Raw genomic sequence first — 15,618 nt, 5'->3', positions numbered from 1 at the left:
ATAATAACCGCCTTGTAGCACGACGATCACGGCGTGCGCGGCACGTGAGGAGTGGGTGCGTAGAGGCCGCTTGAGATCCTTGCTAGCAAGGATCCGAGTACAAGGAGTCAGTCTTTGTTAAGAAGTTGAAAGACAGAGGCTGCGGTCGAGTTGCCACTACGAATGCTTTGAAGCGTTTGATTGACCAATCAAAAGAAAGAGTTTTACAAATTGACCAATCAAGAAACGCTTCAAAGCATTCGTAGTGGCAACTCGACCGCAGCCAGAGTCGTACGTTAACACATGAAGAAGCGTGCGTCTTGTTCGTCCTGAACGCCGAGTTGAATGTCCGCGATAAGAATAAAGTTATACTGCCGAATCGAAGTCTGTCTGTACGCGCTAGCTTTCTTAGTTGCCGATCAAATTGCTTGTTATATCCTGTTCCCCCTTGAGTATCCTGACACCGTGCTCCCATCGTATCTATGTATCACGCGGAGCGAGCATGATATAAGCGCGACGGAGCGAACGAACTTCCAAACGAAATTACACATGTATATAATTAATAATTATATATACCTATACTGAGTGTTCCAGAATAACCGCAGGAGCGTGCATGCGTACATATTCCTCATGAAAAAGTTAATCGAAAATGTTAATAGCAAAATCTTGAAGCATCAATAGTTTTCAAACGGTGAGCATTTGAAAATAACCAACCACAGAGCATGAAATTCGCGCCATCGGGAGGAGAAACTATTGACGCCTCAAGATTTTGCTATTAACATTTTTTAATCACTTTTTCATGAGGAATATGTATGTGCCGGCTCCTACGGTTACCCTAGAACACCCTGTATACATATATATACTATATATGTGTGTGTATATACATATATGTATACACACACACATTTTTTTAGCTCTATTTCTCTATATTAAAAAATAGAATTTTAATCTCTTTTTTACATTTATCAAAAAAATCTGAACATAATATTCTATTAATATATGAAGAAAAAAAGTAACGATTCGTTACATTTTGAGTAATGATAACGGTAACGAGTTATTTTTATAACGTAACATTGCCAACACTGTATATATATATATATATAAGTTAGTTCTTATCAAACTGATTAAGGACCTTTCTCGTTGCCACGATTATGTAAGTAATTGCTGCTAGGATAATTACAGAATTCGCAATATCCAGTTGGTCCTTGCGCTCCTGGTGATCCTCTTGTACCAGGGACACCTTAAATAGAATTGAAATAACATTTTGAATATTAAAGTATTTACAAATATTACCAAAATATGTATATTGCAGAGATTTTTCAATTATACTTATAAATTACATATTTTGAAAAATTATCTCATTGCTTATAATTCTTTTAATAGTAAATGAAATTATTTAATATAAATAAGCGGAGGAGAGACACATTCGATTAAAATGAATGTTTAATAATATTAATTTTGCCTGAATTTTTGCTTACACTGGAATTAGAACATTCCCTCAAAAATGTCAAATTAGAAGGCCAAGACCTATTTTGATCGAATATAATCCTTCGCTTATTTGTGTTACTTATCTTCTTTACCTGGTCTGCCTGGTTCACCTCTGTCTCCCTGCCTTCCGGGTAAACCGACGCCATCATTACCAGGAGGCCCTATCGTAAAACACAGTATATGATTAGTCAATTATCGTATTATTATATCATTGTCTATATAATTTTTATTGTTAACTATATTAATATTCATTTCATATTGTTAACTCTAAGCAAATAATTTTTTATTGATGCAGTGTGTATGGAATTTAACCTGGTGGACCTATTAAACCAGGCGGTCCTTCTAAGCCGATTCCCTCGGGACCTCTATCCCCCTTTTCCCCACGTTCGCCAGGTAGCCCTTGTGGACCAATGGGACCCTGCGAGCCAGGTAAACCGGCGAATCCACGATCTCCTGGCAAACCTGGTGGGCCTGGATCGCCTAAATAAAATTAATCAACCAAAAGTATTGCAATCGTACACAAATAGCGAAAAATATATTCATAAAATGTGAATGCACCATGCATTAATTTTAATTTCTATTTGTTTTTTAAATAGCTCTTACAGAAATTTAATACTAACCAATTTATTATAATACTAACTGCAGAAAGACAGTAATTAATTAAATATAAACTTGGAACGAAAAGGGCACTAAGAGTTAAGCGCAGATAACTTTACGCAAATGCTGATATATATTAAACAAAACTTTTTTATTATAATAAATTATAATAATTATGCCTACATGTTTTGGCTCAGTTTTAAGCCTTCTTCAGAGACATATTAGATTAAACAGATATTAGATAAAAGAAAAAATTAAGTTTTCCGCAGACACAGGTTTTTAGTAAACAAACGACCTTTTGCAAAAACTAATGAACATTTCAGGCTCGGTCAGGGCTAGATTTTTTCGTCATCACGAGGGCTACATTTTAAGAGAATTTTACTTTACATTTAAATTTCGATGAACAGAGAGTGAAGAAAAGACTTTTTTCGGCGGTTTTTATTTTTTTTCTACTTACATAATACATCGATCTTAATGTCTAACGTCTACTTTTGTAGATATTTCAAATACTTACATTTTTTATACGAACTTTTTTTCCATACAATCGATATCTTTCGTTTTATAAGCAAAAAACGTGCTTTATGCAACTATTCGATTTTTTTTCCAACTAAAGGCTTGAGTCTCAAACATATCTCAAATATTTCTTTTTTGATGGCCTTCCAAAGACTTTTGACACATGATGATTTACACTTTTTTTTCTGTAAAATTCTAATTCTACTGGATTATCAAACTGAATCTCGGGTACTTCTCTATAATCGCTTGTAAATTTACATACTAAGTATGTAGATTTTTTAATTGCGCGCCGAATTTTTCAGACTTGAAACGCAGCGCTATTAAACTATTGCAGTAATATCACGTTAAATTGACTAACAATTCAATAATTTTTTTATGTCTTTGCGCATCTTGACTCGATCTTAATAATATTTAATTATTTAATGACATTAAAATCTGTAAATAATTAATTTTTTATTGTAAAAAAATAAGTAATTAAAAATTAATTACTGTCTTTCAATTATACCAGATATTGTTTTTTAGTACTTATCAGTATTAGATTTCCGTAAGAGAATTTAATTTGATTCCATTATTACTTGAAGAAGAACAAATATAAAGATTAAAAATCGAAAATATTATATATAATCAAAGATAGAGAACAAATATTTTTACTAATTACGATACATAAAGCATGTGCTTGAATTAAAAAGAAGACATATATATATATATATATATACATTTAAAAAAGCGTTACATCTGATAATGAAAATAAGCTAAAGTAGTTACTCAACTAAACTAATTTCTGCATGCGCACGACAAAAGCATCCATTAATCCAAATAGGCCATTTGCCAGACATTTCAGACAGTTGCCGTGTTCCGAGCAATAGATACCTGGAATGCCTCGCTTTCCGGCTCGACCGGGCCGGCCGTGTCGAGCCGGTCCCGGTAATCCGGGTAGCCCTCGTAGACCCTCTGTTAGTTCTTTCAGTCTCTCTGTGACACATGCCAATATATTATTATTGTTATGGACGAACCCGGGATATTCCCGAAGTGATATTGTTAAATGTCCCGTATATACTGGCTGCGGTCCATTTGCTTCTTCCAAATACTTTCAATGCTACGCTCCAAACGCTATGCTTGAATTGGTCCATTACTGTTCCGAATGCTACAATTGCTACGTGAACGCTCCAGCCAAACCACCTCCCGAGGTGAGGCAGTTGGAGCGAAGCGGGAGCGAAAACGTTGACGTATTGATGACGTAGTCAGAGTTGCTGGGAGCGTTCCGAAGCGTCAAATGGATCAGCCATGTTAGTGCTACAAATGCTCTGTAGCGTTTGAAGCGCTGAGTAGACCGCAGCCATTATCAATGATGGATCATTCGTCATTGACCAGTAGAAAAGGTAGCTTCGCAACTGTTATAAATTTTTTTAATATGATTAATCTTGCCTTTAGTTCTTCACTGGATGTAAATATATAAATCAATTATATTCAAAAATTTTACAACAGTTGCAACACTGCTTTTTCTACCGAACGCAGCTATTCATTATATGCTATAGTTCTAGGGACGCGAGGGGCGATGCCTATGGTACATAAAGCATTTATAAATGGCGATGTTAATAATGTACTCTATTGTTGCTTGCCAAACATCTTCTCTTGAGTTAAGAGTTCCATTCTATGTCCAAGATTTTTCTAATAAAAAAAATACATAGTAGCAGATGATTCCGAATGCAATTAATTTACAGTATCGAGCACAAGAAAAAAGCACAATATATATATATATATGTATATATATATAGAGATTGATGATTTTGATTCGGAGGATGTACCTGGGCTACCTTGGGATCCAGGTGATCCAAGACGACCCGGACGGCCTCGACCGGGTGGACCAGGTGGGCCTTGCATTAACACTGCCATTTCGGTCATCTTTTCTGTATGTGTAATATAGAAGTGATAATAAGAAAGAGACCATTGTTACGTCCGGCGCGTTAGCTCATTTTTTTTTCCGCGCCTTCCGTATCTGACCGCAAGATTGCTGCCGCTCCATGTCATCGCTGAGCGCAAACGAAGGCGCTACCACAATATATACGGTAGCGCAACTCTCCTGATTTTATATTGCCTAAAATGGAGTGCGCACGCGCGAAATAAGTAAAATGCCCAGTAATGCCGTCTAAACTTCTATCTCACTTCTTCTTATCCGTTCTTTCTGTCAGGACCATTTAAATATTTCCATTTAAATATCCTGTGATTGTTCATGTGCTTAGAAAACTCAAATTTAAAGAAAATTAGTGCGCGGTTTTTTAATAAAATACAGCGTTGTCCAAAACTTTGATCAAAATTAATTGGAGTTTAAGCAACTAGTTAAGTTGCTATCTTTACTACGAAAACGAAGGGAGTCGATAAGTGGAGGATTGAGTTAAATCTCAACGAGCTTTTATGTTTAGAAATAATCTGCAATAAAAATCACCTCTCAGGATAGTAGAGCAAATATCGCGAATTTCCGCTTCGCTTATACTACGTCCCGGCAAACCTTGAAGTCCAGGTAATCCCGTTTGACCTCTGTTCCCGGGGAGACCTTGCAATCCAGGCACTCCGTCTTTACCAGGTATTCCAGGTGATCCTATCTGACCTTCTAATCCTCGTTCTCCGGAAGCTCCTTTTTCACCTGGCTTTCCAGACAGCACGCAATATTTATAAAATATTTACAAAATATTTGTAAATATTTATTTTGATAACTAAATTTCGTTGTAGTACTTTTCGAATCGCCTCCGCCTTCCGCTGTCCCCCTCATCTCGCACCGTCCCGCGCGCAGATCAAATGTCGCTCGAGCGTCGTGCGGCATTTGGACCGCGCGCGGTGAGGTGAGGGGGACAGCGGAAGGCGGAGGCGATTCGAAAATCGGCCGAAAATTACATACTATATGTATGTTCACTTTGTACTGGCACCTTTAATTAATAATATATCAGTTACTTTTCATAGTGTATACATCATTTTCAGAATAAACATTTGTTCTGAGATACTCTGTATAATAAATATACGTAAAAACATTATTTATATTTCTTTATAAAGCTTGATCACTGACCGTTATATTACATAATTGCTTTGCATAATACGAGCGAACTGTACTAAATTTAAAATTAAATTATGTAATTTAATTTATATTATTTATATACAGAGTGTCAGTGACCTACGACATTAGCAATCATAAACAGGTAGAGCGGACTAAAGGTAGGTCGAGCAAACACGTTTATTCGGCTATCTTTAAAAATTAATATCTCGTTATAATAACTATTATTGCAACTACAAAATGGTACAAGACTTTTCAATTCAGTTCAATCCGCTCTACTTACTTATGATCGCTGATGTCATAGATCACTGACACCCTGTATAATTTGATTTGTTTTATCAATTTTCTAGTTTCTCTTTCTCTCAAATAAGATGCTTACTATTCCTGGAAGACCTAGTGGACCTCTAGGTCCTTCGAGGCCGGGACTACCAATATTATCAAAGCTACTGTTCACAGCTGGAAGACCGGGCGAGCCTGGGGGTCCTGGTGGTCCTATTGATCCCGGAGGACCGGGTGGACCGGGTCTTCCTTCTAGTCCTGGTACGCCTGGTGTGCCTGGTGAACCTATTGAGCCCTAAATGTATAAATTAATCGATATATTTATCGTTTTAAAATTACATGGGTTGATTTTACATGAGTTTATTGTTTGAAATATGGAATTGACAGATCATCTAATGCTATAATATCTATTTCGTTCATCCTCTTACTGAATTTCCTGGTAACCCACGAGGTCCGACAGAACCTCGTTCACCTTCCTGCCCTTTGTTACCCTTTTGACCCGATTTTCCATCGAATCCTGGTGGTCCTAATTTTCCTGGAAGTCCATTTAAACCTCGAGGTCCTGGAGACCCCGGTTCTCCGCGTGACCCTGGAAGTCCCTTATTGCGTGCAACAATAAATATCACGAAAAGTATATTATTTTAACTTGTGATATCTGGCGCTAGTTATTCTAGTAATGTAGTTATTTTAGGTTGGCGTCACATTTGTGTTTTGTGTGTGTTTCCTCTCTAAGTAATAATCAATCAAGGTTTGTCGTTACATCTATACTTTTCATATTCTGTTCGCTCTTATAGAGTTGAGTCTCATCAATAATAATTACAATAATATAATTTTATATAAATCTGAAGTAATAAAATACCTGCGGTCCCGGTAATCCAGGATATCCATCCTTTCCTGGATTTCCAGATGGTCCTGGAGGACCCATTGGTCCAATTTCTCCTTTTTCACCTGGGAGACCATCATCGCCTGGAGACCCGATAGGTCCTTCGGGACCAGGTAGTCCCGATATGACGCTATTATCCGTCAATCCAGGTGTACCTTAAAGGATAATAAATATTTCAATTTTATTGTAATATACATAAAAAGAAGTATCATTAAACAAATAGACTATTTGTATAGTTTTTATAGTTAATATATTACTGACCATCTCGACCACGGTTTCCGATATCGCCTTTTGGACCTGGCGGACCAGGAGATCCTGGCAGTCCTGGTGGACCTGATGGTCCTGGCGACCCTATTATACCACGAGGACCTTGTGATCCTGGAATACTAGATGTGTTCATATATACAGTGTTGCCTTTCGGTCCAGGGGGTCCTGGAAGACCAGGAGGTCCCGGAAGACCAGGAAGACCTGATGGGCCGTCACGACCACGGGATCCATCTAATCCTGAATACCCCTTGTCTCCAGGTTCGCCTAAATTAGTTAAATTATACAGTGGATCAACAATTGGAGATATCAGCTCTCGTGACTTTCACCTTGACATGTTGTCAAGGTTATGATCTTGAGTGACCTTCAGATGGTTTCAATTAGTGCTCATTATTAAAAAATCGATGTTTTTCTTCATGCATTCGTTTGCTCATCGTTTGTTCACGAATGCTCAGTTGGAATTTTCGTTTGCTCATCCTTAGTTCAAAAGATATACGAAAATTATGTATTGTATACATTCTTGATTAAGTCAAACAATACTCTCAATTCTACTCAAGTTTTAATGTGCATGAAGTTAGCACCGCCATTTTGTTAAAAAAAAAAAATAAAATTTGTGCTGAATTGTGCTACATTTGTGCTACATTGTGCCGCAAGAATTAATGACATAACTCAAAAAACAAAGCGTTAAATTGAAAAAAACGTTTTTTTCGCCAGCACCGCCATTTTGTTTAATCGGCAAAATGAACATTGTGCTGAGTTGTGCTCGATTTATGCTACATTGTGCCGCAAAGATTTCAGTCGTTCATTCATAACACCAAAAGTTATAACTAAAAATAGTTTTTTCCTCCGTGTTCGGTTTTTTGTTCAAAATTCGGGTTTGTAGTGCTTCCATGTGATCGATACTGTATATCTGAGTTGTGCTAGCGTAGCACAACACAGCACAACCGTTAAATTCGCCGGCACAGCGATATTAAGGGTACTTTACTCTTGAGTGCGACTATTCGCGCAAGGAATTTCCAACAGAAACGAAATTTATATTGTATGAAATTTAAAATGGGTTAGAAATATTGCAAGCGGACACTGTCTAAATGTCTGAACGAAATAAGAATAACATATCCTACCCGCTTGGGGCCTAACTGCCTAGAAGTGACAGCGGGATCACATGGAAGCATTATAAACCCAAATTTTGAATAAAAGAGCCTTGCGCGAATTAAATATTATGAATTATGTTTCTTTGAAACTTGTTTTGAAATCAATAACTCCTCTAATTCCTACTAATATAAAATTTCCCTGAAATTTAAAAACCTTTAGAATTTCATTTTCGGTCGCCACATTAATTCTAACATTTTGATAAACAATATTTAGTTTATTTTTTTATTCACCGTTTACGTCGAAAAATTCGACCCACAGTGTAGTTGTGCTGGGTCGCGTACAAGAGTAAAATACATTAAAGCAATTAATTGAAGGGATCATTTTGATCTCAAAATGTTTCTAGAATTATTTGCTCTAAGAATATCCAGAATCCGATATTTTGCTCATCGGTTACGTCGAAAAATTCGACCCACAGTGTAGTTGTGCTGGGTCGCGTACAAGAGTAAAGTACATTAAAGCAATCAATTGCCGGGATCATTTTGATCTCAAAATGTTTCTAGAATAATTTGCTCTAAGAATATCCAGAATCCGATATTTTGCTCATCGGTTACGTCGAAAAATTCGACCCACAGTGTAGTTGTGCTGGGTCGCGTACAAGAGTAAAGTACATTAAAGCAATCAATTGCCGGGATCATTTTGATCTCAAAATGTTTCTAGAATAATTTGCTCTAAGAATATCCAGAATCCGATATTTTGCTCATCGGTTACGTCGAAAAATTCGACCCACAGTGTAGTTGTGCTGGGTCGCGTACAAGAGTAAAGTACATTAAAGCAATCAATTGCCGGGATCATTTTGATCTCAAAATGTTTCTAGAATAATTTGCTCTAAGAATATCCAGAATCCGATATTTTGCTCATCGGTTACGTCGAAAAATTCGACCCGCAGTGTGGCTGTGCTGACTTAAGACTAAAGTTGGCACAGCCACAAAGAAAAATAGCAGCAAATGAAAAATCAAGTACATATTCTTGAAGGGCTTTTTTTTGCTAATTTAAATTCTACTTCAAAAACACACACTAAAACCAAAATCCCCCTTATATTCCATCCGCCAGATTAACGAAAACAGATTTTAGAAAACTGAATCGAAACGCCATTTTGAACTTTCAATTTTTAAATACGGATTCGTAACGAACGTCCCCAAAAACTACCTGTAACCAAATTTCAACAAAATCGAAGAATCTTAAGAATTTCCGTAACATTTCCGTCTGCTATATTGGATTAACTATTTCAAATTTTCAATTTTTGAGAACGGATTCGTAACGAACACCCCCTAAATCACCAATATATCTAATTTCACCAAAATCGAACAATTTTTAGGATTTACGTTAATTTTACGTCCGCCATATTGGATCCACTATTTCGAATTTTCAATTTTTGAGTACAGATTCGAAATAATCGACCCCGAAGATCCCCGAATACGAAACCACATCAAAATCAGAGAATTCCAGCAGCCTCAACGAAAAGAGGCTTCAAAAAAGCGTGACACGCCAATTTTAAGATATGATGATATGTTTATATGATTGTTTAAATTAAATTGTTTGTTAATTTACTTGGCTCGTTGCCCTCTTCATATTTATACTTTTAATAAAATTTCTTTTCTCTATTGCGCAATTAATTTTGACTTTTAAGGTATTTATAAGCAAATAATTTAGAATTATTTATAATCAACGAATATTACGGATCACAGATTGCGATAAATTGATTTACAATGACTGCGAATAAACGCATCTGGGTCAACGATACGTAGAATATCATGCATCGCGCATTGTCAGCTGAATCGTTTAATAGTCGTTATTTGAATTGCCTCTTTTTATAATGTGCAGAGTAGAGTTAATAAAAAGACTATAAACATATGAAATATAACTGATTTGAATATTTGAACTAACAAATTAATATCAACGCAAATCATTTGTTATGATAAATCTATGATAAATGTTGATTTTTTTGTGGGTCAAACAACTTTCAGATTAACATATATGTATTATTGATATTTTCTATTAGAAAATTATTTATGATTAAAACCTAAAAACATTATGTATTATGTTACCAAAATGCATTATGTAAAGCTATTATATTCATTCTGACATGATCGAGATTTAGATAGTAAATTGATTTATATAACATTGCAGTAACAACAAGTGCATTAATCGAACACCCATTCTGTAGAATTCTCTCACTCTATCGCCGACACAGAATAACCCAATTAAACGTCTCGACGCGATTTCTGACGAGATCGAATTACATCGTCAGTGTTCCACGAGTGGATTTAATCTGTCTTAATGAAGTGATTTATCTGATATATTTCCTTTCTAGGAAATAACGTGTTGTACCTTTTTCACCAGACTGTCCTTGAATGCCATTGTCTCCTCGTTCACCTTTGACTCCTTTCTCGCCCTTGTATGAGTATTCTGATGATCCAAAAGGGTGCAAAAAATTACCTGCATTTCCTGGTGAACCTGGAAACCCTCGAGGACCCTGATCTCCTTTTAGACCAGGAAATCCCATATCGCCCTATTAGAAAATTTATTCTTTTATAAATAAATTTTTATGTGTTATCATATTTAATTTAAATAAATTAGTGCTTACTCTTTCACCCTTTCGGCCTGGTGATCCCGGTAGTCCTGCGGGTCCGATCAATCCTTTAGAACCTTGCAGTCCTGGAAAACCTCTAGCGCCAATGTTACCTGGAGTTCCCTAATAATATAAATCTCTTATATTCCTTCTTTTGCATTCCTACTATTTACGTTTTGTAAAGCTAAAAAATGATTTTAGTTATGACATATTTAGGAATTTCTCAAGGTGGTTTAACAATAGATATCAACAACTAAAAAAAGTTAAAAAAAAAAGAAAAATTTCCACAGTTTTCATACCTTTTCATTTTTAATTTTTGATTTACGAAAATTTTTGCTGCTTACGACGGACGTGGAAAATAAAAGCTGTCATATATTTTACATAATATTGCATAACATGATGCACAATACTAATAAGCAGTAAGCAACAGCAAGAATTTTAAGCTGTAAGAATTTAGGAGTTTCCTAAATTAAAAATATTTTTAGAATATCAATATTGCGTTGTAAGTCTGAAAAAATGTTCGGCACGTGATTGGAAACTACATACGCGGTATATTCACACATAATAAGCATAGTGATCTAGTTTTGACCATAGATGGCTTAGTAGACCGTTAGTTATTGCGGTTTCCTTATTCTTGTTAATCAATATTGTGATTAAGCATTTCAGGAATATAAAAAATATACATATAAAAACATTTTGCTATAAACATTTTTAAGAAAGAAGGATGACCATGGGGTCATTTCGATGGCGTGAATCCGTCTCTGAATTACAAATATTTTTATGACAAATGATGTTTATTTTTTTTTTTAGTTATATAATGATTTTAGTTATATTGTTATATTATAATTTTTTAAATAAATAAGAAGAACATACTGCCTTTCCTTGTTCACCCGGTGGCCCCGGTTGCCCTGGATATCCAGGTAAACCTGACGTACCAATTGGTCCCGGTATTCCGGGTGGTCCAGGCGGACCAGGAAATCCCTGATATAATTTTCTTTATCAATCTCGGAAATTATTATTACTAATTAAACAAGTAAAAATTCATGTAATTTTAACTGGCGTAACATTTAGTAAATAAAAAAGATGTACAATTCATCTTACAATTTAGTGATTTTGATTAATTTTATAAGTAATCACAATTTTATTGGTCTTTCACTTTTAATCCTGAAAAGTTTATGATATACACAAATATTTAATAAATGTAACACAAAAAAGACTTACATTTGTACCATTAAATCCAGGTGGTCCTTGTGGACAGATCGTCTCGCAGGTAGGTTTTATTTGAAGCGGAGCGGCTTCTATGATTTTCTATGATCACATATATTACACTAGTCAGATCTTGCAAAATTATTAAATCCTGCTGATATGTAGATCTTACCGGTAGTTCTTTACACGTTTCTCTCTCGTCTCTCGTTGGATCGCAGGTTAAAACCATCCATTGCAAGTCAATCTAAAGATAAAGTAATATAATAACTTATATAATATATAGTCTTATATATAGAAAATCGTACCTAATGTTTTATGAAACATGTATTGTATAATAATATTTCTATAATTTATTGAAATTCTAACGTTGCTTTCTGGATATAAGTCAAGAATCTAATATTAAATTTAGTTTGTCCCACTGACTGTTTCAGACTCGTTCTGTACGAAGCTGTTAAGTAGCGTATTATTTAATTATAATAGTCGTACGCGCGTGCGTAATTTTATTTTAAATTTCTAGAAAATGCGCATTTCTTGCATTGACACTAATACCAATGCAATTCGTAAAATCGTAAACGTTAGATGTATAACACGCTTATAAGTCTCTACTTTTAAAGATAATTCACATTAATTCAAAATTAATTATTAAATAACAAATTTTTTTTAATAATAAAACCGAATAATAAATTAAATAACGCAAATGCAAATCTGATATGACGTGAACAATTAAGTTTTGCATGCAAATCTAATATAACGGAGCCTTACCGGTACAGTAACCTTATTATTGCTCATTTTAGCTATCGACAGATCCCCGTCGACTTTGATCGAACTGCGTGGTTTTAATTCTTCTACGCCAACAAATTCGCAATCGACGTTAAGAACTAGTTTATCCTTGAACACCCCGAAGTTTACCTTGTGCCAATCCCTATCGAACACCTAATTTATAAGAAATCATATATTTTTTACCACGTTGTTATCAATGAGACAAGCTGCAATTAATCAAGTCTTAATCCTAGGAAGAATAATGATGTAGATAGAGACAAATGAGTTCTAATTAAGACTTATCACTGAGATATCTCGAAGTTTCGTATATATTTAGTGCATTAAATTCATGCTATGTCAAAACGCGCTTGCAATCTTCATTGATCAAAAGGTTCTGAGTTTTTTTTATGACATTTTCGTATTACCGTATTATCGATCGCATAGCATGACACTCGTTTTCTATCACGTAAGCGATAGAATTTCTGACGTCCGAGACTCTTTGAAGTGACATTTGCGCATGAAGCGACCCGACGTAACTTTCATCCGTTACATCTGCTCTGTGTAATAGCATGACGATACAATTCACGCGTCTACTTTACGGCTTGGCATGCATCTCATGCCATAGCTTAATGATTTCATGCAAAACACTCATTCATAATAATTGATTAGTTTTAATGATGACGGGCTCCTATTCTCTTTCTCTCTCTCTCTCTCTCTCTCTCTCTTTCTTCTTGATGATACTTTTGAGAAACAATCCACTTGACAGAATTTATGACCTTTTCACATCATATTATCGCAAATCAGGGTGTGCTTGACTTTGGAATTCTCTATCTGAGGGTATAATGTATATGCGATACAATATTCCAATAAAGAAAGACAGATATAAATATTGCTTTGTCTAAACAAAAAGGAATGTCAACGATTTATTAATTTAGACGATTCTCCACGACGATTTTATCTTCGTTCAAAGCTTTATTTAATGGCAACGCCAAGCATTTATTTTAAGAATAGAGGATTGTCACGCACATAAACCAAACAAACTGTTCTAGAACGATGATGGACGTGACAAATGGTGACACTCACGCGATCATTCACAAAAGAGACCGTCTGTAATTCTCCCTCGTTATCGATCGATGAAAAATCCAGTGTTCGCTTCCTGGAATTCATTGTGATGAGAAACTGAGAGTCACCCTTCACGTCCGCAATCTTAATGACGTGCCAAGGAGGCTTCGGTGATTTCCTAGCTTTCAGCGTGTATACCAATGAGAACTCTTCTGGAAGTCCGCTGGGTATGATATCTCTGTAATTCGTAGAAGGAAGAAAATTGATACCTCGCTAATCAATACTTTTTAACAGGAAAACGTATTGAGAGAAAGCTATACCGAAATATTTTACTATTTATTAATTAATCGAAAAAATTTGCAATACTATTATAATTAGATTTATTATTAAAATAGAGAAATATTTAAATCTATTGTGAATTTTGCGTAAATAGAAAAAGGACATATATTGACTAATATCCATTTTTTTTTTGTCAATGTAAATTAATTTTATTATCCGGTTTAATTTACTGTCTATCTTTTGCTAATTCTTAGAACGAGAAGAAGATAAAAAGTAAGTTAAACCGAGATCAAAATAATTAAGTTACATTGACAGAAATAAATTAAGGATGATTTTGATTAAACTCCAATTTAATCGACGTCCATATTTTTGTCAATATTGGGAGAATTTTTGGATTAGAGGCAACGCATTATATAATTGAAATTTTTGCTTTAACCAATTCTGCCGGTTGAATTAATTGACGAGTTAATTGGAGTCTGTGGCCCAAGTCGGGCCAGACCGCTGTTTCTATGCGAGCTAATTTGAATACTTCGTCGGGAGGGTGACATCAGTGCCTTTCTCCAGCCGGTATGCCGTCTGCATGCGATTACTGCCTCGGACCTTCGTCATGCCACTGTAACGCGCGTCCAACAGATCCAATTTCAGCTTGCTGATAAACTCGAGTGTTTGAAGATCGTCTACGCCGGACTTGTAGCCATTGCATAGCCCGCGTTTGGCGACGACGTATTCTAACAGAAATATATAACACTACGAGCTTCGCGAATGCTGCACGCAATTCCGTAATATCAGTTGCTTCCCTTTTAGCAGACAGAGGGTACTTTTCATTTGGTGATACAAGTTGACATAAGCATCATTTTATTTTAACATCAGTGAGTAACGAAGATAAAACGACACTTGTAACATTGTGTCACTAAATGAAAAGTACCGATAATCGAAAAATGTCCTTTTATCTTTGTTATTCATTGAATGCGAAGAAAGTTAAAGTGACGTTTGTGTCGACTGTATCTTCTAAAAGGAAATCAGCCATCGTAGCGAAAGATACTTACGAGCATAAGTTATGTGCGCTATTGCAAATATCCATGTTTGCAGATACATTTGCAGCGATCAGATAAATCTGAAACAGCACCGATAACTGACAGTAAAAATAATAATATGGTATCTGCTATATTCTAAATTCTTGGACAATTAAATAAAAGTATAAATTAATTAAATATAAAATTACGTATAATGATGGTGAAGAGAGATTATGGATATAGACAGATTTAATAGATATAGGAAGTTTTAATGACATTTATAAGGAAAATTATTCAAAAAATATATAGAAAAATATGTATGGAGGTAATTCTCAAAAAATTAGAATTTTTGCGTATAGTTTTTAAAAATACATTTAAATACGTTAAAATTTATTAAAATATTAAAACTTTGTAAGACCGTAACAAGTGATAAACACAAACAAACAAGAAGAAGATAGCCATAACGGTCAAAGCTGGATCATAATGCTTATTATAATTGTGTGTGATTCTATATACTGCGTATGTAGTCCCC

The 15,618-nt window shown here is 35.2% G+C and overlaps 1 protein-coding gene across 1 annotated transcript; it reads right to left on the bottom strand.

The window, feature by feature from the left end:
- Positions 1 to 1,103: 1,103 nt before the first annotated feature.
- Positions 1,104 to 15,168, bottom strand: LOC108783435 (collagen alpha-1(IX) chain). The gene is made up of 19 exons (XM_018551999.1): positions 15,120 to 15,168; positions 14,603 to 14,801; positions 13,816 to 14,032; positions 12,736 to 12,906; positions 12,146 to 12,217; positions 11,989 to 12,075; positions 11,641 to 11,748; positions 10,783 to 10,890; positions 10,527 to 10,707; positions 7,044 to 7,313; positions 6,759 to 6,937; positions 6,328 to 6,498; positions 6,000 to 6,194; positions 5,183 to 5,222; positions 4,383 to 4,484; positions 3,448 to 3,549; positions 1,780 to 1,947; positions 1,560 to 1,628; positions 1,104 to 1,219 (listed from the first exon to the last, which is right to left on the bottom strand). Exons 1-19 carry the CDS (start codon positions 15,166 to 15,168, stop codon positions 1,104 to 1,106), a joined length of 2,604 nt encoding a protein of 867 aa, XP_018407501.1.
- Positions 15,169 to 15,618: the final 450 nt, after the last annotated feature.

Source organism: Cyphomyrmex costatus, unplaced genomic scaffold (assembly GCF_001594065.2).
Source record: "Cyphomyrmex costatus isolate MS0001 unplaced genomic scaffold, Ccosl1.0 scaffold15, whole genome shotgun sequence".
NCBI lineage: Eukaryota > Metazoa > Arthropoda > Insecta > Hymenoptera > Formicidae > Cyphomyrmex > Cyphomyrmex costatus.
Note: the sequence above shows the minus strand (reverse complement) of the source record. Positions and strands in the feature narration are given on the sequence as shown.